Raw genomic sequence first — 26,976 nt, 5'->3', positions numbered from 1 at the left:
AACTCTGGCCAAAGCAAATCTTATGTTTTGTAAAGGTATTTTTGGTTAGGTAGTGTGTGTGTGTGTGTGTGTGTGTGTGTGTGTTTGATATAGTAGATTTGCTATATTCATACTCTCTCCTATTTAATAATGAGGAAAAAAATTGTGTTTATCCAAGTTGAACAACTCCTCCCACTATTCAGAATTTCCTGGAAAAATACTATGAGGTATTGAACCCATTGAAAATGGGTCTTTCTTAACCATTGCCATGTAGCTTGGGCCACATTGTGAGGCAGAAGTCTGAGCTGTCATGCACTCTTACTGCAACAGGTACCATATGGGATGTCACACCTTTGATAGCATCTAGGAAGAAGCAGGGGAAAGATCATTTCTATTCCTATAGTCAAGATCCTGGATAGGTGTGAGTCCTGAACCAGGCAGGTTCATCTTGCCCCGTCGCCATCTGCCCGAGACCCTTATAAAGTCAGGGAGGGATGGCAGATGCCCGAACTCCTGCTCAAACAGTGGAGTTATTTGGTGTGTTGTGCAGTTTACTTCACCTTGAGACCAAGCATGCTTGGTTCTGTTATTTCAAGGTTGGTGATTTCAACACCTTGACAGGCTTGTTTTCCTCCCTCAGGAACATTTGCACTTTGTGATGGAGATTTCTCACGATGAGATTTTTATTCTGGACCCTGATATGGTGGTGTCACAGCAGGCAGGGACCCCTCCAGGAATGCCTGACCTGGTGGTTGAACAGGCTTCTGGGTGAGTGTGTTTCTCCTCTGTTGGTGCCACCTTGGCTGTGGAATGATCTGGATCTCCTTTGACTTTGGACTTGATACTCTAATGACATAAAAGCATTTTGAATACAGATTTATTAATGTTGCCTTAAAGTCAAGTCAAGTAAAGGCACTTGGTTCTGTAATTGTTCCATTTTATAGAGATATATTTTTTCCTCCAGTGTTTCATGTTTTGGTTATTACTATCAAAGTACTTTATGCTCATTTGCATATGGTTTATATGGGTAGCTATATTACCCTCACATTTGAGCAGCAATAAAGAAAAATTACACAGATTATTGTACCAAAACACTATTTGAGGGATTGGAAGGATGGCTCAGCAGTTAGAGAGCATGTACTTTTCTTTCAGAGGACCTGAGTTCAGTTCGCAGCCCTCCCATTGGGGGTCTATGCCACTGTATTCCAGCTTCAGGGAGACTGATGCCCTTTTCTGGACTCTGTGGTCACTTAGACTCACATGTGTACATAGCCACACATAAACACACACTGTATACATAAATAAAAAATAGCATAAAATATTTTTTAAAAGAATGTTTGAAACTGAGTCAAAATTGAAAATTAGTAGAAACGTTTACAAAATAAGCTGTCAAGCATTCCCACATACCTCACAGAAGTTCCTAAAGCAAATGACACTATAGTTGTATTTGTGGTGCCCAGTTATAAATTCACAGTGCCCAGTCTGTGGTGAGTTTACTAAAGAAATCAGGATCTTGTACCATATCTAAGTTATCTAGAAAACATTTAACAATTCAAAACTACTTACTGGGAGTTGTTACGCACCAGATACTACTGTCAACATGTTGGAGCCAATAGTGCAAAAATCAGAACAGAGAAATGTCTCTGTCCTGGTGAAGTGTAAAACGAAATATCTAGCAGCTCCCTGGTGTATGGGAGTGAAGGCTGAAATACAGGTTGCCCACCAAAGCATATACGGGCACTCATAGCAAACATACATTGTGTATCCATAATGATAGAGCATAAAGAAGTGTAGTCCCCAGAGAGAATCCAGTTTGATGCCATGCCCTACTAAAGAAGAGGCAGATGCTGCTGCCTATAGTCCACCCCATATAATAAAGACTCTTATAGTTATTTGATGAGGATGGAGCCATCTGTTAAGGCAGCTTTGGACTTTTTCCTCTTTCTATGCCAAGTAGTCACCCAAAGGGACAGCTTTCTTTTCGGTTAGAGTTTTGTCACTTAAATCCAAACACAGAGTGGCCTGAAAATCCATTAGACCTTGATTTCTTATTTCTCAGCTGCAGTGTCTTCCGGAAACAAAGATGCCAAGAACAAGGTTGGGCTTTCTCGTTTTCTAAACTATATTTCTATGCCTGACTCCTTTAATTCTTCACCCATGTCACATGTAATAAAATTAAGCTGGGAAGAGCCAGCTTAATAATCTTCAAATCAAAATGCCTCATCAATATAAAAAAATGATAAAATCATACAAGTTACTTTCAGGGCTGTTGAGAAATGATGGCTACGAAGTCCGAGTCTAGTAAAAATGGATTCCATTTCCCACGTTTAAGACAAGATCATTATGAGAGAAATGCAGAGTAAGGTGTACAGTTACTTTCTGGTGCCATTTTTGCCTCAGGCTGTCTGACTGGTGGAACCCTGCCCTGAGGAAACGTATGCTGAGTGACAGTGGGATGATCACACCCCACTATGAGGACTCAGATCTGAAAGACTTCAGCCACTCCAGAGTGCTACAGTGAGTCTCCTGCTGTTTTATAAGTATTGCTTTAAGATTATAATATAGTTACACCATTTCCTCTCGCCTGTCCTCTCTCCATACTCTCCCTTACACCCCTCCTTGCTTTCTTTCAAATTCACTATCTCTTTTTTATTAATTGTTGTTGTTGCTGCTGCTGCTGCTGCTGCTGCTGGTATGTAACCTGTTCAGTCTGAATAATATTACTTGTGTAAGAGCCATAGAACATCTGACAAAACCCACAAGAGCAGGCCTGAGAAACCCTCTTTGGAGTTGTTGGTCAGGGTTGTCCAAGAGATTCCCAGAACTCTGTAGACTAGGCTATTGTTACTGCCCTTGGTTCTTCCCCAGAGGTTGAAGATCAGTCCCACTGCTGACAACACCACACATGTCAGACAGAGGGCCCAGAGGCTACTAAGCTAGCTCTTGCTGTTTGCATTTGTGCTGTTGTGGTTGCTCGGGAAGAGGGGGGCTGAAGCAAAAGCTGTTTTCAGTGGTACGCAAGCTGTCTCATGTCTCTGTGTCACTCTTGACACTTCCTTGGCTTAGGTTTCTCTGCATGTAGAGTTCTGGTGGATATCCACCTCCTATTTTTCTCCCTTGTGAGCGACCTTGAGACTGTGCACCTGGGTCTGTAAACACTTTTAACTTCACTAGTATTTTTGTTCCTGGAGCCTAGAGCATGTCAGATCCCCCTGTGAACTCCACCCTGAAGACTTACAGAAGAGTTTTGAATAGTTAGGAAGGGACACACAGGTTTTCATTGTGTGATCACTGGGATTTGATGCTTTTGTCTCAATTTCTGAATGTAGGTATGTGCTTTGTGCAATATTGTCCACTAGTTGTTTTTTTACCCTACAGTGGTGTGGTAGTTTTCATTGTTACCTTGACATACTTTTCAGTCACCTGAGAATAGTCTTAGGGTGGGATTGTCTAGATCGTGTTGGCCTATAGGCCTGCCTGTGAGGAGTTTTCTTTATAATGTTAATTGATGTGGGAAGAGCCAGTCCAATGGTGGGTAGTATTATTTCCTGAGTTTGAGTCTTGGAATTTTATGAATGAAGACAAAGTTAGCTGAGCAGTCAGCTTGTAGGCATTAATTCATCACTCTCTGCTCTTGAGTGCAAATTTTAAGCTATGACAGCTACTTTCAGGTCCCCCCACCTTCCATCCTGAATCCCCTACTGTGACCTAGAATTGTGAGCTACAATTAATGCTTCCTTCTCTAAGATGACATGAGGACACTGGGACAAGGCAGGTGTTATTTGTGTGTAGATGTGGCATGTATGGATAAACAAATATAACTGTGCATATGTGAGCATCGGTGGTGTCCTTTTTCTTCAGGTGTGATCATGGTTGGAAAGCAACATGCTGCTTGGAATTTTGCAGAAGAACTGATACTTTGGGCTATGCGAATCATCTTATCTGCCCATATTTTGCTGCAGGAACACGTTATAGAGCACAATCATAATAGGTCACAATTAAGCTTCTTTGTACCCAGTTTTAACTCAGAACAATCATCCCATCTCAGAAGTTAAAGAAGAACATTGTCATTTATATGAAACTGTTCTTTTTTTTTTTTTTTTTTTGTCAGTTGAGTACAGGGTTCTAATCAAATAGTGATACTGACTTTAAAACGTTCAATATTACCTTTCCATCGAATAACAAGATTACTTAGCTTCTTAGGAGCCCACAGTTAAATGAAGAGGCAAGACACTGCATTGTTTCTTAAGAAAGGCCGGAGGCAATTTCCCCAAGACAAAGGGAGAAAAATGAGAAATCTCAAGCTAATTATTTCATTGGCAAAGGTTCTACGCAGGCACCCCGAGGGCAAAAGGAGACTTCATTTTAATTACTTCCCTGTATGACCTCTTATTTTTTTATGTGAAGAGGAGAAAGGAAAAAAAATGAATTGCTATGGGTTTTCTCTTTTTAATTAAACCGTGTTGTTGGTTCCGGTGGCTTTTTGATTGCTTACAATTCAGAGTGTTTTTCCATTTCCTTTTTGTACAGAATTAGGGCTTGTGAAGGGGAATGACTCAGCCATCCGTGAATGGCTAAATAAGTGGCCATCTATCTGTGGGCAGCCTTATTGGAAAATTAGACTTTTAATTAGCTGCAGAAATAAATATTAAGCCTTTACAGACCAGCTGAGTGTTTCAGTGTGTCTGTACTTTCCAGAGAGTGGACTATTATTTCAGTCTAGACTTCTGTAGTCAGTGTTCTCCAGAAAGCATACTCATATACACGTCGTAACATGTGAAAAGTTGTTTCTGAAATAGTTGACATTCTTGCCAAGAATGCCATACATATAGCACTCCCATGACAGCCCATGTCGGAATGAACTCTTAGTTTCGCCTGTGTTTCTCTGACCCACAGCAGATACCAAAGTGCTTTATTTCAGTGTTTGCTAATAATTCACTTCTTTAATCTACATGCTATCTAATATGAGATAAACACTCTATACGTACTTGTAGTACTGTATTATTTAGGGAAGAATAAGATGAGCCACTCATGTTCACTATAAATAATATTTTACTGAAATAGTTTGTTATCATTTCTTGATTGAATCCATGGATCTCCGAACATGGAGCGCTCGTTGTAGTGTCATTTTTACTAGTTGATGAAGGAGGTATCATTCCTGGCAGGTGAGTGTGGGCTGAAAGCTGACTGAACATGAACCAGAGAACAAGTCAGTAAGTAAGCCCAGAGAGCAACATTCCTCCTTGGTTTGTGGTTCAAGCCCCTGCTTGAGTTACTATCTTGACATCCCTTTATGATGAACTATGACCTGGAAGTATTAGCCTAAACCCTTTCCTTTTCAGTTACAGCATCTTGATAGATGTGTCTTTTTGGGTTGGTGTGTGTGTGTGTGTGTGTGTGTGTGTGTGTATTTTCACAATAGAAATATTTAGGGATAAATACATGGAAATAACATGAGGAATTATTGCAATGAGACTGGTATCTGCTAGAGCAGCCTTAAAGGCTCAACCAACATGGAAACAAAAACAGGTTTAATTTCACCCTCTTGATGATGTTAAGTAACCAATTCCTAAAGAACAAATCAAATGCATTGAAGCTGACAAGAATTATCTATCAGAATTTGACATGTTAAAAACATTCACAGAATGATTTGTGACTCTAAATCATTTATCAATAAAAGGTATTGTATGCAAATATGCCAAGTATTTCATTTGACAGGAGAACATCAGTAAAGAATAAAGACGTACTTACTGCAACTTGCTATGCCAGAGCTGATTGACATCTATGGGAGGCTTCCCATATTGAGGCTTCTTTTCTGAAGAGAAAGAGAGGAAGAGAGGATGGGGAGGGAAATGGAGGGAGGGAAAATTGTGGTCGAGATGTAAAATTAATTAATTAATTAATTAAAAAGAATAAAGACATAGGGAGAAAGACAAACAGTAAAGATAATGAAATAAATGACTAAGAATTACATTGAAAAAAAAGAGTTGATTCCTTGAGAACATAAATAAGAGAGTCAATATTCTGGAAAGTATTCCCCTCCTTGCCTCCCCCACCCCCCAAGGGATGGGGCAAAGATGACTAAGTGCACAGTTTGCTCCAGCTCATTCTTCCTCCACAGCACTGAGCTCAGCCCCAGGCTTTTCCCTGGCCAAAGACCCCCTTGGATCCTCTTGGTATTTTCTCATTGTTTTGAGCCCTGTGTTTCTTAGATGCATCATTCTCCATCCTTGTTCAAGAATGGTGAGAGGGAAGCCAAGAACAGGGAGAACTCTGTGTTTGTCTCTGCTGTGTCTTATTGAGTTTATGCTGTTTCCATTTAGCATCATGGGCATATGGGGCTAGGTATGTTCATGCCCATGCACACTGCCTTCAAAACCTGAGAACAGAGTACAGGGCAATCTTGGAGTACTGATTTTGAAATAAATTGGCAAGAGGTTCTGAACACATTTTCCTGTTAGGATCATAATGAATTTGCTTTAAGGTTTAACAAATTAGTTTGTGTGTGAAAGAACATTCATTTAAGATAGCATGTGGGTGGAGACCAATAAGTAGACTCTTTACATGGCTTGTACAAAGTGCTGGGTTTGATAACAACACCTCATCAACATGTGTTTGCACCCAAGGCTGGTGGTAGGAACATCTCAAGTATGAGATCATCCTTCGCTACTCATCAAGATATCGAATAACTGCATTAGACCTTGTTTCAAGATTTTGCTCTTTTCACTAATTATTCCATGATTGTCCTGAGTGAGACTGTATTTTGTTTGGATGGAAGACTTTAAAAGATGCAATTCTTATTTAGGCCTGTATCTTGTATCTAGGCAATTAAATTCTATCAAACAATCTGTCTGGAATGCTCACGCTGCATCTTCGAAACAGGAAAAGACATGAGAACTCCAGCATGCTATGAACACTCTGAAAACATGGAGGACTAACAATTTGAGTCCACTGGGAGTTGGAGGCACAGGACCCAGATATGGACTTAGTTTCCAAGTAGCAGTAATCTTCAGGTTTCAAGTTTTTGGTTTATGAGAGCCTCCTAAATTGATGGAAAGACATGTATTCATTTATTATATTCATTATAATAATATATAATTATTCCCAAGTCCTAACCCTGAGAGGTCCAAGGAGAAGGAATATCGCCCAAGTAAGAAGGACTGTCTGGGCCCTCCTTCGTCTAAGATCCAAGGGTGAGGCTATAGTGTGCAGCCCCAGGACAGGCTGTTACCTGGCAGTAATGAGAAGTGAAATTGAGTTCATTATGAAACCATGGAGACAACTGTGTCTAAGCTTTTATCTATTACCTTGTGAGCTGATCGAGGCTGATAGATCTCTGTGATTGGCTCAATAGTTCACTTGCAGAGAAGAGTCACTGTTAGTGAAACAAAATGTGGAACAGAGACTGAAGTAAAAGCCATCCAGAGACTGCCTCACCTGGGGATCCATCCCATATACAGTCACCAAATGCAGGCACTATTCTGGATGTAGCTGTCTACTGAGAGACTCTGCCAGAGCTTGACATATACAGAGGCAGATGTTCACAGTCAACCACTGAACTGAGTACAGGGTCCCCAAAGGAGGAGTTAGAGAAAGGACTGGAAGATCTGAAGGGGTTTGCAACCCCATAGGAAGAACAATAATATCAACCAACCAGAGCCCCCAGGATCTAAACCACCAACCAAGGAGTACACATGGAGGGACCCATGGATCCAGCCACATATGTAGCAGAGAATAGCCTTGTTGGGCATCAGTAGGAGAAGAGGCCCTTGGTCCCATGAAGGTTCGATGCCCCAGTGTAGAAGAATGCAAGGGCAGGGAAGCTGGAGTAGGTGGGTGGGTGGGGGCACACACTCATAGAAGCAGAGGAGAAAGGATGGGATAAGAGGTTTCTGGGAGGCAATTGGGAAAGGGGATAACATTTGAAATGTAAATAAATAAAATATCCAATAAAAATGACTAAGCATAAATAAAAAGAGTCAGTTAGCAAGCTTGAGTTTTGGTGTGTGGAGTCTGATTTATGATCCCATTTTACTTCTAGGAAACACACTCACCTACTGAACCAACTAATATTGGTTATCTTCAGTATCCAGGAAAGGCACTGGAGATACAAGCCTAAATAAGGAAGGCATTGCCCTTGAAGAGCTTATATTTAGTGGGGGAAATCTTATAGAAACCGTTGGCTATAATTCACTCTGACACATATCACAATGGATATATGCAAAGAGAAAACTAGAAATTAGAATTTGCTCCTTCCCATATACTCTGTTTTTATTTTTTCTCATATGGAAAGTATGAATATTTTTTTTGATTCTTAAGCATATTTTACTGCACCATTTCACAAGAGCTGGTAAATACCAACTTTTTCTATATATAACTAGAAATGCCCCTCAGAGAACACTCAGTGATAATTAAAATCACTTTGACTGGATATTTTTAAAAGAGATCTGTAACTCAGAGACCATTTAGGGACAGCCCAAACTCATCATCATACTTTAAATAAAATATTTGCCCCTTTCCATATCGTTTACAATTTAGAGTCATGATATCAAGACAACAACCCCCAATCCCCCCCCCATTCCAAAAAAAATAATCACATGCTCTTGACTGAATGTACGAGAAATAGTTTCACACCCCTCTGGTTCTCATCTGCTTTCTTTCCCCAGTTTCCTCTGGAAACATTAGGTTATTACCGGAGCCTAGGGAAGGTAGGGATTGTGCTTCTTGTCAAAGCTCCAGGTTTCCAGAGGGAGACGGATGATTGGGTGAGGATTTGGACTGTTGAAACTTCCTTTGAGCATCACAGTCAGATAAGCAGGAGAAAATTAATCTTCTTAGCGGGGTGTGGGTTTTGCTGGGCTGTGAGATGGAGTCAGGGTCCTCAGAACAGACAGCATCCCTGACATGTGTTTTGGGGAGATAGTTGGGTCCCCTACCTGCTCACCTTTGCCTAGCCTAAGTCTGATCACCTTGGGTAATCACCCCAGCTGGAAAACATTCAGGAAAGGCACATCTCCCTTTGGTCTTGTTTATCTCCCTGTTGTCCTCAAGTGCTTACCTTTGAGAGCCAAACACACAAGCTATCCTGTCCCTCTATGTGTAAAAAGCATCTAATAAGATATTCTCACTTTCTTTTTATGACCACTTCTCAAAAAAATTAGAGACATTGGGGAAATTGAGTCATGCTTTCAAATCCACCTAGGAGAATAGCCATCGTGGGATCTCGGTTAAGCAGGTCTTGTTTTGACTGGCGTTGCAAGGGGAAAAAGGGTTAGGGAAAATGTGTGCCAATATTAAAACACACATTGTATCGAAAGCGTTGCCAGGAAAATCTGCCATTCCAGTTTTATTGGTTCCAAATTTTGCCAAAAATTACAGCACTGGAAACATTACTGTTAAGTGGTTCTTTTTTTTTTTTCATTTGAAATAGTTGGCAGTTTTTCCTACTCATACCTGGGCAACAGTGGACAGAATGCAAAAAAGCAACTGGAGTCTTCTTTAAGTCATATGCGATCCCTCATTGGGCAATTTGTGCATTGCTTATTTTGTCCCTGCAACATATTGTGTTATATTTGGAATAGCAGCATATATTGAAGCTTGAGGGTTGAATGAATGGATGCTGGATATCTGAGAAAAGGCATTCTTGGCTTGGTAGCACAGGCCTGCAAAAAGGCTGCTACTCAGGAGGCTGAAGCAAGAAGATTTAAGGTATCTGATGTGTTGCTGTGGTGAATCTAATTCTAATCACATTGGCAACAGAATAATAGGTAAAATGCTGAGTGTGTTTGTCTAGCTGTGCAATCCATCTTTATGTTGCAAGCTTCAATACAAAACGATTTGACCCAGGGAAAGTATGTCGTGAAATAATAAAAATGTATCCCTATCCCTTAGATGTGATGTGGATATTTCACAAGTTCAAAGGTAGGCAGTCCTGATAATGGTTTATGGGGAGTTAGATAAGCCACTGAGGTGAGCTCCGTGGTAAGTAGGGGTAGCCAGAAATGATTGTGTCATGCAGCCTACACCATGAGATGTGCTTTCCATACTACTTGCCTGGGTATTTGGGGTTTTCTTAATTAGTCCTTGAAGACACTTTAGTGTTCCTTGAGTAGAGAAGGAGATGACTGGACACACAGGAATCCTAATATCTAGAGGCTGCATATACAGGCTGCTAGACATTCATAAGTGGATCTAAGTGTGGAATCCTTATGTGCAGAAAACTTGCTGCTTCTTGGCTTACCAAGTAGGCTGGAAACTGGACAGGGACTGCAAGGGACTCATATGAATATTATTCAAAAAACAAAAAACAAAAAAATAAAAACCAAAAACCACAGAGCTGGGCAGTGGTGGCACATGCCTTTAATCCCAGCAATTGGGAGGCAGAGGCAGGCAGATTTCTGGGTTCAAGGCTAGCCTGATCTACAAAGTGAGTTATAGGACAGCCAGGGCTATACAGAGAAATACTGTCTCAACCCCCCACCCCAAACAAACAAACAAAAACCAGAGGGATGGTGGCTCTGTGGTTAATGACCATAAGCTGCCTTTCTTGAGGCCTGGTTTCCACTCCCATCACCCACATGGTGGCTCACAGCCTTCTGTTAGTCTTGTCCTAGGGAACCCAAAGTCTTCTGACCTCAGTGGGCACTGCATATATGTGATGCACAAATATGCATGCAGGCAAACACTCATAAACATAAAAATAAAAATCTCAAAAAAAAAAAAACAGAGCCAAGAGGATAGCTTTGCCTTCTACAACAGTTTGCCTCCAGGCATTGTGAGAAGCTGGTGAAATGTTAGAGATTTTTTGTGATGAAGCTGCTTCGGTATCATTTAAAACTACACAGTGGTATCTCCATCTCTTCCTGTATCCAGAAGCTGGAGTACTGTTAGGCCAATTAAAACAAAAGTGTTCCCAAGAACAGGGAAGCTCTGTGCACAGCCTGTCTTGTCTCCCCTGGGAACATCCCTATGCCAGTACCAGGTGTTCTGTGCCATGGGATTTTGTACAGTCAGCCTTCTTTAATCCAGTTACAGGATGGCTTTGGCTCTTATCAGTTTGATAAGTGCAGTAAAGATCCAGGGTAGGGAGGATGGTGTCCAAAGCTAAAACAAGGGACCATCCATACAAGGGATGCTAGTTTCACCAACTGATACTGCCTCTCTGCTAAAGGGGCAAGTTCTTTAGTCATGATTATTAATAGCCCTTTAGAACATTCTGGAGCTATCAGAAGAGTGGGCACACTTTCACTGGGGCCCAAAACATCATTTCTCCCCTTCTGAATGGGAGCAAAACCCAGCACTGAAGCAGCCAGTTTATTCTTCTCAGAGCTGAATCCTGGGGAGCCCCTGTTCCACAGGATTCCTACTATATTACTAGACATGGCAACTGGATATTCAGGAAGCAGAAGGGAAATGTGGGAGTTATCACTGAATGCCATGTGGTACATAGACCCCCCAGCCTGGCCTTCCTTCCCTCCTCTCCGCGGATGGTTAGCCTCCGTCCCACATCAAGTTCCTATTAAATGTTGGGAAATGTTCTAAGCATCTCTCCTCGATGCTCCAGTCTAAGTCCTTACCAGCGCTGTGCAAACTCCCCGGTTGTTCTCAGAGAGAGCCCGTGGGCAATTTTCTGACCCATTGTCATTACTGTGGTTCCTCTGCTTGCCTGTAGTATCCCTCATCAACACAAATAAATATAATAGCATGTTAAAATAAAATCAACCACATATTCCCAAAAATGCAAACAGATTTGTGTCCCAGCCTGAGCTGTGAGTCAGGGCTTCCCAAGTGCTGCTAAAGCCATGAGTCTGGTTTCTGAAGGCTACACCCCTGATTCCCTCTGTGTGTGTCTCCTCTGGTTGTCACTTTCCTGTTCCATGTTTCCCTTTTTAAGACGCACGCTGACAAATGCTTTTGCAAAGTCTGATTGCTCACAGATTTCAAATGCTTACACGCAGTGTGACAGTTCTCCATGCTGAATAAGTAGGTAAACCTGACTCTACCTCCTTTATCTATTCCTCTCCTGTGCCAAGGCCCTGGGCCCTTTTCACTTCGAAGAAACTCCTTTCTCATTTTGGTTGCATTCCTGGAAAGGAACGGTAGGTGGCAGTAACATTTCAATTCAAAGGGTGTTTAGGGGCCTCCAGAAACTGACTAGGAAGAGTTTTCAGGCTGGAAAAGCAAATTGTACAAGCTAATGATGAAATTGCTTTTAAAAAGGATTAATAGATAGATGTAAATGCAAGAATCTATTTTTTAAAATGACAGTATATTTCAAACACAGCTTTCACACGGGTCATCCGTGGCTGTACTTACGTGGAGAATTTTGAAGATGGAGTGGTAAATTGAGTGGATAGATACTCACCTCAAATGAAGAGCTCACCCGTGTTTGTGATGTGCATTTTGGGACTGTCACCTCATCGACAATGCCCATCTCTGTGCTCCTCCCCCACTCTCTGCCCTTCCCCTGTGTTGGGAGTGAATGTTACCTTTGAGGCCCTCTGGCTGTCCCTGAAGGGGACTTGAATAGAGTGTGTTTGTCTCTCTCCTCTCAATGCTACTTTGTGTGGCTGCTGTAGCTTTCATCCTTGCTCTCTCTCTCTCTCTGTCTCTTTCTCGCCTGAGCTCTTTGACATCTGTGCTTTGTTCATTGTCTTAGAGAAATGAGCATAACGAGAAGGAACAAAAGCAAACAAAGGCGGGTTTGTGTAGCTGATGGAGAGTCTCAAGCAAAGGACTTTTGGTCCTCTTGTCCTTAATTATAGATGCTCTGGGGCCCCAGTAACGGTAACAAAGTTGTACCTTGGACCTATTGGCTGGCTCAGTGTTTCTCAGCAAGTCCTCCATGTGACTTCATGGAATGGTGTCCTCTAGGGATAGACAGCACAGACCTTTGGTGGAAGTTCAAGTGAGAAAAGCCCTTGCCTAGAAATAAGAATCTACAGTTCACTTTCAAAGTGCATTAAAGCACACCTGGGTTTCCTTGATGTAAGTGGAAATCCGTGCCCATCAGCAGGCGCTGGAAACTGCTAAGTCTGCAGCAGCAGCCTTTAACTTCCACTGAGCAGTGGGAACCCAAAGATGGCATTTCTTTAGTAGTAAACAGAACCCTGAAAATGTGCCTGGAAGGAGTGTCCCATGAGAAATTGTTTTCCATTTGAGACCCCTTAGGTGTCTCGTAGCCAAGCAGAATACTCTCTTAAGAATGGCTCTGAGTGTCCAGGCCCAGATATTTCCAAAAATTCATCATAGCAACAGAGTGTACCTATGTGGTGTGCTTCATTGCCAAAAGATTGTGTTTTACCAAAGAGTGAGAAGTAAAGATGAGTGGAGCCTAGGAAGCTCTCAGGACTGTGACCAGGAAAAGAAAGGAAGGAACGAGGGGAGGGGAGGAGGGAGAAAGAGAGGGGAAAAGTGGATTGGGCAAGAACATGGAGAGTTGATAAGAAGCTTCTAATAGATTGGCTATCCTGAGACTCATAGACCAGGCTGCCCTCCACTCACAAGATCAATTGCCTCTGCCTCCCGAGTGCTGGGATTAAGGGCGTGTGCTGAGTAGGGTGTGTAATCCCTTAGTCTTATGGAAAGTGCTATGTTAGCTACTGGAACTAAGCAGAGTGTACAGCATGCATGCAGTTGCCTTTGGTGCGAGGGCATGTGTGCTGTGCACGCTGCTTAGTCCCTCTCATGTAGCTCACTGCTAAGACTATTCATAGTGTGCTGAGCAGTGTGCAGAGGCAAAACAGGACCCAGCGCACCGAGAGACACTGCTTTGTTTCCTGTTATGATTTTGTCGTACTGGGCAAGCCTGTGAGTCTGGTGTAACTATCTGAGAGTTCTCCTACCCTATCTACAGTCTGTCTTAGAAAAATAACTCCCTTCTGAGTATTTTCAGGAAATAATTTCTTCTCTGCATCTCAGACTTGGCTTTCATACCCATCTTGAATGTTCATTTTAAGCTCATCTCAATGTGGTAACCCCATCCTTCTGATGGTCTCCCACCACATGGTCATTTATCAATATTAAGTACATATGATGGTGATGCTGAGAAGGGGATAGGCATCATTTTGTAGATAGTTCTTTTCTTAAAAGTGTGGGGTAGGCTCCTAGAATTCATCCACTCTATCTTGTGCTGATAACCAGTTTCTCAGGGAGGAAATGGTGCATATAGCCCGAGGAAGGACAAAGAAGAGAAATTATAGATGCTTTTAAGTGAATGCTATGAACTGCGAAGAGAATAAAACATTGTTTTGAGGCTTCAAGAACAGATGGAAGAGACTAACATTTAAAATATATAAATCTATAAACCTTAAAAGTTTAGAGCAATGAATGAGAACTACCACAAATACGTATCTCCAAGACCTGTTGCAAAGCATCATACAAGGTTATAAAGACTAGAATAGTCATAGCATCTATTCCTTTAGCTCCAAGGTCACCGAGGTAAAGCAGGGAAGTGGGGTAAGAATTAACACTCTAAGGAATAAGCCTTGACTAACCCATTTTGCTATCGTATCTTGTCACTTTGCTCATAGGAAATTACGCATGCAGTTTTCAGTGTTCTTAGGCCTTGTGACTTGACCTACATGACAGATAAGAGGTTTTGAATAGAAATTTGTGTCTGAGTGGCGGTTTAAGAATGGTCTTTGATCTTGTGCTCTAGGAGTGACAGAGACTAGATACAGTTCTGTCCTATAAAGTATCCAATGGTCAGTGGATGTCTTAGGTCTTATTCCCTCACAATCTGATTCATATAGAATAATCTAGTACAGCGATACATTACAAAAACCTATAGTTAGACAGTTTTGTATATTTACATGGTTCTGTGGAAAACCTCTATTTCAGAGAATGAACGTAGTCCATCAGAAGTCTAGAGATATTACCTACAACCTTCAACACAGATTTGCTTGTTTTGAAATTTTGCTTGAAGAATTCAAACATCTTTTGTTTTGAAATCTTTGTGTCTGTATTAGTTGATATATAAGGTAAACTTTCAAAAAAAACCATGCTAGTTAATGGCATGATCTACCTAAAACAGAGCTTTTCTGACATGTCTAGAAATCTCTATCCAGAAGAAATTGTTCTAGTCCTATGGTCCTTGCAGCCTTTCTGGGTCCTTTTATGCAGTGTCCCTGAGCCTTCAGTTGCATCACAGTTGTACTCCAGGGGCTGGGCACCCCGTGGCCACTCATCCTTTGTAGTTTGAATAATTGTGGACCATGTTCTTCACTGGGATTCCTGCAAACTTCCCAGCAGCCTCCACTGATGTGCGCTCTTTGCCTGCATCTTTCCCATCATCCTTACCTTTGCACGTTTTGATGACAGTGGCTGCTCTTAACAGGAAGTAAGAGCATGTGTTTCTCAGCTTCCATTCCTTCATGAGTGGTGATTCAGAGCATTTTTCCTGTTTTCTTTTAGTCATCCGTGTCTTTTGAGAAATGCCAATTATCATCTCTCACTTGGGTGATTCTCTTCTTTTTATATTATTTTTTACTGCACATTGCAAGTTTTGAACCTTATCAGATAACAGTCTGCAAATACTTGCTCACATTCTGAATATTACCTCTTCAGTTGGTCGATCATTTCCTTTGGTGTGCAGAACTTTTTTGATGTATAGTCTTGTTTGTCTGATTTTGCTTTTGTGTCTATTGCTTTTAAGGTTCCGTTTTAGAACAAGTTGTTCATGTTGGTGTTATGATAATTTTTATTAATTTTTTTGTGGGTTAGGGGCCTTACATTTATGTCTTTAATCAATTAGAGTTGTTTTTAAATGCATTTTCAATTAAACATATACTAGTTGCACAGTTATGGAATATGGAGTTGACTCTTATATATAAGTAAATTCTAACTTTATTCTTTTATATGCAAATTTTTTATTTTCCCAGGGTCACTTAAAAACTCCCATTTCTCACCATAGTCAAATCCATGAGTCTTTACTTTGTTGTTATCTATTTCCTTTATTTACATTTCAAGTGTTATCCACTTTCCCGGTTTCCCCTCTGAAAACCCCCTATCCCATCCCCCATCTCCCTACTCACCAATCCATCCACTCCCGCTTCCCTGTCCTGACATTTCCCTACACTGGGGCATTGAGCCTTCTTTATTCTTATTCTGTTCCATTTCTGGGTTTGTGCATCTGTTTTTATAGAGATTGTATGTTAATCTGCTTACCATATCTTTGTAATGTACTTTGTCTTTCTAAACGTACTTTTATACATTTTAGTTAAAGTAGAATTATATGACTTAACCCTTTCTCTTTCTTCCCTCTAGTACCTCCCAGGTTACCTCCCTCCATGTCAAATTGACAACTTCTTTTTTATATTTCGTAATTGTTATTATATGTGTGTATGTATGTATGTATGAACAATTATATAAATACAACTTGCTAAGTTATTTGTGTGTATATAGCTTCAGGACTGACCGCTTTGTGTTAGATAACCAATTACCGGACTACGGGAGAAGCTAATCCTCCTTTTCTAAGCAGTCATTAGCTGCCTGTATTTGTTTTGGGGTGAGACAGCATGAAAAATTTCCCTTTCCATGTTATGTCTGTTGGTTTAGCAATTGTTCCGGCTTTGTGTATGCAGCCATGTCTGGAAAGAGTAGTGTACTTTAAATTCAGGTAGTGTGATGCCTCCAGCTCTGTTCCTTTGTTCATGATTGCCTTGGTTTCCTGTTTGTGGTTCTATATTAATTTTAGGATAGTGTTTATAATGCATGTAAGGAATGTCTTTGGTATTATATTGAATCAGTAGCTCATCTTGTATAGCTATGATTATGTGTTGTGCTTTCTTCACACTCTTCTATCAGTTGTGTATACTCAGACTTTTCTAGAGAAACCCCCCATATTCCAGAGAATAAACTCAGTCCCTAAGGTATCTAGAGATATTTCCTAAAATGTTGATTTGAGAATCCAAACATTCCTACATTACTATAACTTGTTATTCCATGTTTGGCTGAGGTCTCTGAGAGGCCTGCTCTTTTCTGAAGAGAAACAGAAGAGGGATCAATCTAGGGGAGAGGGGAAGTGGGAAAGGAGCAGAGAGGAGAAGAGGCAGGGGAAACTGGGGTCAGGATGCAATATATGGAAGAAGAATAAATAAATTGATTAAAAAAGAATGCAAACTCCTTATGTCTGCACTAATTAAAATGTAAGGTAAAATACAAGTTATCCCTAAAATGGTAGAACACATTAAAAGTGTTTTATGTTTTGACATTTTAAATTGTTATTTTTTTTCTTTCCTGCATCAATAAATAGCCTTCTTGCTCTTTCTCTCTACTGCTTTAGCTAAAGGCTGGGCAAGCCCATGCTACTCTAATGCACTAGCTAAAGTCTGGACAAGCCTGTGTGCTCTCCATCTCCATGTGTTTCCTGTCCTTGCATTCCTCTCTAGATGTCTCAAAGGCTCTGTTTCTCTCCAGACTCACCACTCCGTTCTCACTTCTTCCCTTTTCCAATGCCACACAGATTGAGTAACTGTTCTTAACGTCCTCATGCCCTCATCTCTTTGGTATGTGACGCTGGCATTTCTTGTTTGGTTTGTCTTTTTGTGGATCTACGGTAGCTTTTTGATTATTTGTGATAGTTTCATTGGGTAAGTTCTTTCCAGGACTTTGTGTGTTTTCAGACCCTGTTTTATCTGCACTCTCCTCTGGAATCTGGTTTAACATCTCAAGAACAGGACATCCCAGCTCAGATTGGGACTTTCTGCCTGAATTTGTGGAAAATGATGTCTCTGTGTCTCATTAATGTCACGACTGTTCTCCTGAAGCACAGTCCAACTTTTACTATATTTGGTGACTCTTCTTCATCAGTGGCAGTTTCCCTTATAAATAGCTAGATTACTAAAAGATGTTTTTATTGGTTTCATGCTCCCTGTTATTTTTCATGGATTTCAAGGAGAATTGAAAAACAGACATTTTTATTCTTGCTTCTTGACAGGGAAGTTTTACAGTAACCCCTATGCTTATCCCCTCTCTGTTCTCTTTAGATCATTCAAAAATAGAAACCAGAAAATGTGGCTTTCAGACATTTTTTGTATTTATTTTAGAAAGTAAATTCCAGACACGTGAAAATAGATTTATAGGCTCCATATGGAATGGCCCCAACTCCCCCAGTCATGGGTTTTATCATTCTTTATGTGACAGCAGTACTGAGTTATTTATGTCTCTGATAACGTCTATGAAGTCTATGAAATTTCAGTTCTGGCTGTTTTATGTACCCGTTGCTTCTGTCTAGAATTTTTCTCTCACTTACCTAATGAGGTCTTATTAATTCCCTAAGGCTGGGGCCAAATAGTTTTGACCTTTAGAGTTTGTTTTACTCTTGGGGGACATGGCTGCTCTCTCCGTGCTGCTCCCCTTTACTTAATACACATTTTTCTTGTTGTGAATCTCACTGTGTTATAAGCATTGGGTGTTTTTCTATATTATCTCACTAAGTTATAAATATGAATTTTAATCTTCACTAGATTATGACTCTTCTGATATTGTCCTTGGTTTCTCCATCACTTGATGTAGGACAGACATTTGTGACCTTGCTGCATACATTAAGTCCAATGAATTGAAAGATTCCAACATGAATGATAACAATTTAGTTTAATAAAAGAATAACAAATCTTAGATAGAGTCTTTGAATTCTTATTTTGTTCTTGCTGGTGTCTTTTTCTCAGTTCCCTGAATTTCAATGAAATACGAATGTCAGTGGCACCAACAAAGTCATAAAGCATAGCAAAAAAAAATATATATTGCATAAATCATAATAAAGTCTGGCAGTCAGGAAAATATAGACAACTCTACCTGAGTTATTAGTAAATGTTAGTAATAGTTCATCGTATGAAGGCAACACCTACCTCTAAGACTTTGTACATGGAAGGAAATTAAACAAGTTCTGGCCCAAGTCTCTCAGGATGGTGGTGATAGGAAGGTTTCCTGTGTACCTCAGTTGCTGGGCTCAGCTGTCAGGAAGATAATCTCTTCCTGATATTCAACCTCTGTTTTAAAAACAACTGCTTCTATTGCTCATTGCAGGACGTTTCTTCTCTCCTGAGCTGAGTTCTGTGAAACTTTGTATGCCTGCTCCCAGCCTAAGTGGATGAGGTACATGTCTCCGTAGTATAATCTAGTGACATTTTGCAGTGAAAGGTGAAATTCTGAGTGAGGGTTGAAATACTCCATATGTCTTCAAATTCCACAAGTCCAGGAGTGTGGGAGACATTCAGCCACAGAGATGCAACATGACTAATCTGTGCAAAACACTCTAATAGTTCGTCCTCACTGCCTGGACCTACTTCAGAATGCATCCCCTTGGGACTTTAGCAAAGCCATCTGGACTATTTCAGATTTAGTGTGAAATGCTTTGCAGAAAGGCAGCAAAGAATGCGCCTCAAGGGCTCCAACCTTGAGACATGCAGGGGGCTATGGGCATGGGTTTCTCTTTGTTCTCATTCTCTATCAGAAGTTAATTGTAAATATATGTTTATTTGCTTTACATAAGAAATAAATCGGGAGTGAAGATGTTCTTTTGTGAGGACACATGCTCCATGTCCCAGGTACCTTCGTCAGCACATATTATTTCCAATCTACATTCTTCTTTGGAATCAACTTCCAATTCCGTTTTAACTTTGATTCCACACAGTCCCTGTTTAATTTTTTTTCCTGCTGAAGGAGACATGGACATCCCTTTGGCTGGATGGCTTGGGTATCTTTTGTGGAAGGGACCTCCTTCCAGGACCCCCTTTCTTCTAGAGAGCTCAGGAGCTGACAGTTCTTCTTAAGGTCCTTGAGAGGCGATGTGATCACTTTCCAAGAGCCTTTAATTGTATTTGATTCTGAATACCAGATGGTGGTACTGAAATACCTTCAGTTCAACAAATGTAAAGCCAGGGCCTGCTTTTTCTAACTAAGACATATTTCCACATTGCTAGGGGAAATAACCTACGAAGACCAGTATGAGGAGAGTACAAAATCTGGGAACTTTTGGAGACACGTAAATCGGTTTCAACAAGAGAGGCCAAGTGTTTTTCAAGTAATGATGGCTTAGTGGCATGTCTGGTTTATTTGACTCTTGGACACTAATTTTTTTTTCCCACCAAATCTTGGGATTTCATTTCATGTGCCAAATTCTACTTGAAATGGCTCATGAGGCTGAAATGAGTTAGCAGTTTGCACTAGCGGATGTTTAGATTTTCTTTTCATTACAACTATGCGTGCAACTATTGCTATGTATTCACATAATGAAAGAGATATCATTCATCAGTAGGATCAAGGGCAACTGGATCATGCATCCTCGAGTTGTTTACTCTTGCTCCAACAGCTAGTACATCATTGACTATATCCCCCCACTTTTATTCACACCTCCACTAGTGTCAACTGAGGGGAAATAGTTTATGGTTGACATGATATTCCATTTGATAGCTGACTATGATAATTAGAGCTAAGCTTACAGGTTACATAGGAAAGTTATTGATTTATTAAACTTGTGAGGCCCAATGGTTTTTGGTATTATCCTGATTCTCATTGGTTTGGAGATAATAGGCCATCACACAGAAGTTTAAGCTATGTGCCATCGTTAAATTTCCACGAGGAATGTCAAAAACAGGAAAATAATGATAATTGTGCACTCATTTTCTTTTAATTCTGTTAATACTTTAAAAATGACTTGAGCATAGCCCTTTGTGCATTAAATCCAGCACACATTTCTGTCTCTGGCATTTGTTCTAGGTGTTAGGCCTTGGGTATAAGTTTCACTTGATAACATAGTTCAATGCATTCTCATTCTTCCACAGTACGGTCAGACTTAACTAATTTGTTGCAGCCTTGGGATACCATGTGAAGCAGCTGACATTTAGTAACCCACAATACTTAACCAATCTAGATAAGATGGAAGTGTTGTTGGTTAGAATATGCCCTTTAACAAGTCCATTAGTTACACTTACCATACTGAGTTTCTCCTTAACTAACTTTTTCTTAAGGCTTATTTGTTAATCTTTTTTTATGTGCCTGAGTGTTTTGCCTGTATGTGTGGCTATGTACCATGTGTGCGCCTGGTACCCATGGAGGCTGTGGAAGTTGTCAGATCCCCTGGAACTGGATTTCAGGATGTCAGTGAGCTACCAAGTAGATGCTGGGAACTAAACCTCGGCCCTCTGCAAGGATAGCACGTGCTCCTAACCTCTGAAACATCATCTCTCCAGCCCACCTTAACTAAATTTTGACTATGTAATTTCTACAATGTTATGTGTACTTGTTGTTACCATTATCATATATAAAATATTTATCATGTTTGTATTATTTTTTTATAGGTCCCCAGTCTCTTCAGAAGATCATGGTAAGAACATGTCATTTTTATTCTAAATTCTGCACTCAAAATTTCCTGGTCCTTCTAGCTCAGTGTCATAGTTGATCATTATTAAGAAAGTGCGTCAAAGACGTTGACCCTGTAGCATTTTAGTGTGAAATGTCAAACAGTTCTGAAAACATAAAGCTGCGGTTCATATCTGGTGTTATTTTCCTATTAGTTGTAAACATTTTGGTTGACAAGCATTGTGAAGTTTAATATCATCTGTGCTTTTATCTGCCATCACAAATGTCTCATAACTTTTGAGGTGAGCATTATTTTCTGTGAGTCAGATTCTCATGTCTAAAATGAGGAGGTGTTACAGGAGAGATCACCCAAGTCCCGCCTATCCAGCCTGGACTTTGTGAGGCCACATCTCTGTGTTGGCAGAGTGCTTTAAATCTGAAAGGGGCTGATCAGGGAGTGAGTGAGCTGGTTACTCAGTGAGGTGAATTATTCTTATTCTAAAAGACAGCTGTGTCACTCAAAGGACAAAACATCTAATTATGTCATTTCTAATTTTTGTTCACTTATTCCACAGTCAATCAAATTTGTTTGTTTGGTGTCGGTCATGGGTTCATCTGACCTCAGAGTGATGTTTCTCAAACATCTACAATCAGCTTTAGCTGCGGGATTGTTGGTGTCTTTCTTGGGCTTTTGAGATTGTCCCAGTACCATAACCCACACCTGTAGGTCACCCCTTTCCAGGTTACTGTATGTATGTAGCATTTTTCAGGATGGCCACTTTGCAACAGACCAAAACTCATGATTGGCCTTTTGATACTGTATTTTAAAGCAAGCGCTACTAGGCTCTAAGGATGGAATTTCTATCTTCCTTTGCTGCTTTTTAAAAAATTCTTTTATTAGATATTTTCTTCATTTACATTTCAAATGCTATCCCAAAAGTCCCCAGTACCCTCCCCCTCCCCTGCTCCCCTACCCACTCACTCCTACTTCTTGGCTCTGGCATTCCCCTGTACTGAGACATATAAAGTTTTCAAGACCAAGGATCCTCTCTTCCCAATGATGGCCGACTAGGCCATCTTCTGCTACATATGAGCTAGAGATATGAGCTCTGGGGGTACTGGTTAGTTCATATTGTTGTTCCACCTATAGGGTTGCAGACCCCTTTAGCTCCTTGGGTACTTTCTCTGGCTCCTTCCTTGGGGGCCCTGTGTTCCTTCCAATAGCCAACTGTGAGCATCCACTTCTGTATTTGCCAGGCACTGGCATAGCCTCACAAGAGACAGCTATATCAGGATCTACTGCTTATTGTTTTATCTGCCATCTTTCCCCATTCTCCTGTCAATAGCTTGGACTCCAGGCATATGACTCTGTATCTAATTTCTGGGTCACTTGCTTTTTTGCGTCTCCTGCTTTCATTCTTGCTGTCCCCAGAAGGAAATGGCTCTTGCTTTTTTTGGTCACGTGACAGTTTCTGCTCATCCTTTCGCTTCCCTGAAAGCTCTCTGATCCACTTATTATGCCATATATTTTCCCCACGCTTAACACACTAATCTGATGCTTCCCTTAGCTGGCTCCTCAGACTGCCAATTTCTTTGATATAGTGTCCGACAAAAAGCAAACATTAAAAATGTATTTATTAAGTGAGTGAATTAAGGAAATGGAGAGGGAGTTTTAGGCTCTCTCTCCTGCTGCTACATTATGAAATCTGTCCTAATATTGGAATGAGGTTGTATCATGTTCTCTGTAGAATTGTAGGGAAAATTATGTTCAAGGCCCATTAAGTCAGAATTAGGTAATCAACCACCTAATGGTAAACCATTATTGCATGCTATTTTGCTGATCGTTGCTGGTATGAATAGGGTTTTGATTGTATATTTATAAATCCTTCAGCTTCCATGTCCAAATGATAAATTAGAAATGTGTATTTGCCTTTAGTTTGAACTATTTTTACTCTTAATAACCTGTCGTTGCTTTCGTCTTTCTAAGCATAAGAGTAAATTCTCTAATCACAAGGGGGATGAGATTCTAAATTCACATTCTGCAGTCCATTAGGACTTCTTAAAGGGTTAGGGGAGACCTCTACGCATATGTCAGAGTCCTTCAAAGATTTGGAAGATGATCCCTACCCAAACGACTTGCTCTTAGAGTTAGGAGTATTTTAACAACTATTATATGTGATTAGTTGAGGAACTACTTTGAAAATTAGATGAATATTACATTTTGGTGAATTCAAAAATGCGGTATATATTCATGCCTCTTTGTCTCCTGTAACCTTTAAAGTTTAAACATGCATGCTGATTTACCCACACTGCCTAACTGTCCATCATCTACTCGTCTGTGCATCCTTAGGGAAATATTTATGCATGTTTCCTTACTGCTATGAATCTCTACCTGGCACACAGTGTGTTGCCTTACATTTATATATGTTAGGAAGTAATATTCACTGTGGCCATCATAAAACATCTTCAGCGCCACACCATCACCCTTGTGTGACATCTGCATGACATTGCGACGCCTCTGGAAGAGAGGTGAATCAAATTTCTCAGGTTTATTCTAAAAGAACTTAGGCACATTGGCAAGTGGGTTGTGAAACCAGAATGTGAAGCCCTGTCCCTCTCAGTTGTCTCTTTTGTTCTCTTCCCACCAGCAATCCTATTTCCTACAGTCACAGCTGCTGCCTTTGGCTATTCTGAAACAAACATTTATTCTTACAGAAATCTAACTTAGAGAAGCTCCATAGCCCTGACATTTTCCATCCTTATAAGTGCCCCTCAGCACGCTTGAGCACAGTAACCCTGCCCCTTCTCCCTTAGTCTGCCTGTTTGTGCTCTGGGCTCCTCTGCTCTGCTCTGTGTGTCTCCTGGGTAGTTGTGAACTAGAACAGGGAATCATCTGCAGAAATGGCCTTCCAGTTTGTCATCAGGCACCCAGATAACATGTCCTTATGTTCTTCCATCCAGACAGTGTCACGGGATGTGTAGATTGGCTGATGTTGGCTCCACGTAGCACAGAGGTTGAGATGTTGGCATTTGCACATAACCCTAGCTACTCAGGAGGCAGAGGCAGGAAAGTCACAGGTTCGGGGCCAGTACAGAAAGTGTAATGAGTTTTCTTGTCTAAACAAAGGATCAAACAAACAAAAAACCAACCAACCAACCAAACAGACAAAACTAAGAAAAGTTAAGAGAAATGTACCTCTTTCAACTTTATTTACAAACAATAACTTTTCACTGGGGACCTTTTATTTTTGTACCAGAGCCAAGAAAGAACAAAATGTTTACTATATAATTTGACTTGAAGTCCCCAAGTAAAGCATAGGTTCAGGATTGGATGAGTGGTCATGAAAGATTGCTAACAGCAGGCATAGACGGCACATACATTATTTTTTATTGGATTATTTTATTTACATTTCAAATGTTATCCCCTGTCCCATTTTCCCCTCTGGAAACCCCCTATTCCACCTCCCTCTCCTTGCTTCTATGAGGGTGCTCCCCCACCAACATACCCACTACTGATCCCCAGCTCTGGCATTCCCCTGCACTGGGGCATCGAGCCTTCCACAGGACCAAGGCCCTCTCCTCTCATTGATGTCCAACAAGGCCATCCTCTGCTATATACGCAGCTGGAGCCATGGGTTGCTCCATGTGTACTCTTTGGTTGGTGGTTTAGTCCCCGGAAGCTCTGGGGGTTCTGTTTGGTTGATATTGTTGTTCTTCCTATGGAGCTGCAAACCTCTTCAGCTGCTTCAGTCCTGTCTAACTCCTCAGTTTTCAGAGTAGAAGATAAAGTGAATTGAGTACTTCCTCAGAACTGTGCTGACACACTGTAACTGCATTTGTGTTTAGTTGTTAATAGGTAACAACCTACAGGGCATGTTATAGCTTTATAGCTGGGGGAATAAGTCCTTAAATAAATGCCTTGATATCACATAGCTCCTAAGTGGTCGAGTTAATTTAGTCCTAGATTCAATATTGAAACTATTCTATTTTAACTTCACCACATTATTGGGAAAACAAAGAAATGATTGTCAGCATTAAGGTAAAATTGACAGAATTATTGAGAAGGGGAAAAAAGTTCCTCTCCTCTAACAAGAGTTTATTTACTGCTGTGTAAGTAATTTCTTTTTAATGACAAAAGAAAACTGAACAAAAAAAATAACAACTTCTCCCTCCTGCTGGGAATGATTTGTCCCTGTAGAAAAAGTGAAATACCGATGTCACATTTTCTCATAATTAGTTAGCTGAGTGAAACCGAAGCTTCAGGGAAGCCTGCCATGGGAGTCTCTGGGGGAACATTACGTTTTAATGCAACATCTGGAAGCTGGAGTCCCACTCCCTGTCAGAAGATAAGCTCGGCAGTGATTGATGGCCCTGTCCTCCGAGTTTCCTTTCAATTTAGGGCCTCACACTTCATCATTTCCATTGCTCCTGGAATCACCTTCTCCTGCCCGCGCAGCTTCTCCAGCCCTCAGCTCTTGGCTCCTTTGTGCTCTCAGCTTGTTGATTTTCCAAGCTTCTCTCTCAGAATGCTGTTCTGGCAGCCACCATCTGTGTGAGCATACAAAGGACGTTTTCCAATGAGTACAGAATGGAAAAGAGTCTTGCCAGTCCATGTATCTGAGGAATTAGTATCCAGAATATATAAAGAACTAAACAACATCCACAACAAAATTATAAAAGAAAGAATGAATTGACCTATTTAAAAAATGGGCCTAGGATCCAAACAGAGAAATTTCAAAAGAATGGTGCACCATAAAAATCATCACTAGACACTTTTAAAAGAGCACCAAAAATCTGTTTGATTCCTCAGCAACATCTAACTTGGGGACACACACACACACACACGCACACACACACACTCTTCTGAACATTCATCAGTCATAGGTCTCTCATGTCTGTGGCTTTTTTTTTTTTTTTGCCACAGTAAATAGCTAACAAGGATGGCAGTGACCGTTCTGGAAAATGTAATGACCATGGTCACAAACATCACATTTGTGGGTCGGGATGGACCCTGACTGTACTTTACAGTATCGACAATAACATATCCAATGATCTGGTACAAAACTCTTTGGAATATCAAAATCTATCCCTTGCTAACTCAATTTTCTGGGTTTCGTTTGTTTGTTTGTTTGTTTCAATTTTACATTTGTTATTTTCTCTGTGTGTGTGTGTGTGTGTGTGTGTGTGTGTGTGTGTGTGCATGTGCATGCATGTGTGTACTGCTGCATGCCATAGTGTACAAGTGGAGGCCAGAGGACACCTTACAGGAGTCAGTTCTTTTCCTCTGCTATGTGGGTTCCTGTGTCAGGCTGGGTCTTAGGCCTTTCTACCTGCTGGGCCACCTCATCAGTCCTTAGCTCAGTTTCCTCATCTTTCTTTGTACTTGTGAATGAACACAGGGTCTCTATGCATTCTAGGCAGGTAGCCCACCACTAAGCTGTATTCCTCTTCTTCTTTTGTTGCTTCTTGTTTTACCCATTTGGCCTTGGGTAAAGGCCAAACTGACTCTATAGCCCAGGAAGGCATGGAACTACAGTCCTAGTCTCAGTCTGAATAACTAGGATTCTAGGACTGTACTATTAGATTTGATCATTTTCTTTTTTCCTTCCTTCCTTCCTTCCTTCCTTCCTTCCTTCCTTCCTTCCTTCCTTCCTTCCTTCCTTCCTGCCTGCCTGCCTGCCTGCCTGCCTGCCTGCC

General features: G+C 40.8%; 1 protein-coding gene across 6 annotated transcripts in view; it reads left to right on the top strand.

Moving 5' to 3' along the window:
* Positions 1-26,976, top strand: part of Dgki (diacylglycerol kinase iota) — a 447,586-nt gene that overhangs the window by 372,927 nt on the left and 47,683 nt on the right. For all 6 annotated transcript variants that reach the window (XM_029478768.1, XM_029478767.1, XM_029478769.1 and 3 more), the window contains 3 exons: positions 620-747; positions 2,380-2,496; positions 21,279-21,304. In XM_029478768.1, the coding sequence (XP_029334628.1) occupies positions 620-747; positions 2,380-2,496; positions 21,279-21,304 (271 nt within the window). The remainder of the gene's footprint in view (positions 1-619; positions 748-2,379; positions 2,497-21,278; positions 21,305-26,976) is intronic.

Source organism: Mus caroli, chromosome 6 (genome assembly GCF_900094665.2).
Source record: "Mus caroli chromosome 6, CAROLI_EIJ_v1.1, whole genome shotgun sequence".
Classification (NCBI taxonomy): domain Eukaryota; kingdom Metazoa; phylum Chordata; class Mammalia; order Rodentia; family Muridae; genus Mus; species Mus caroli.
This window is presented reverse-complemented; position numbering and strand designations above follow the sequence as displayed.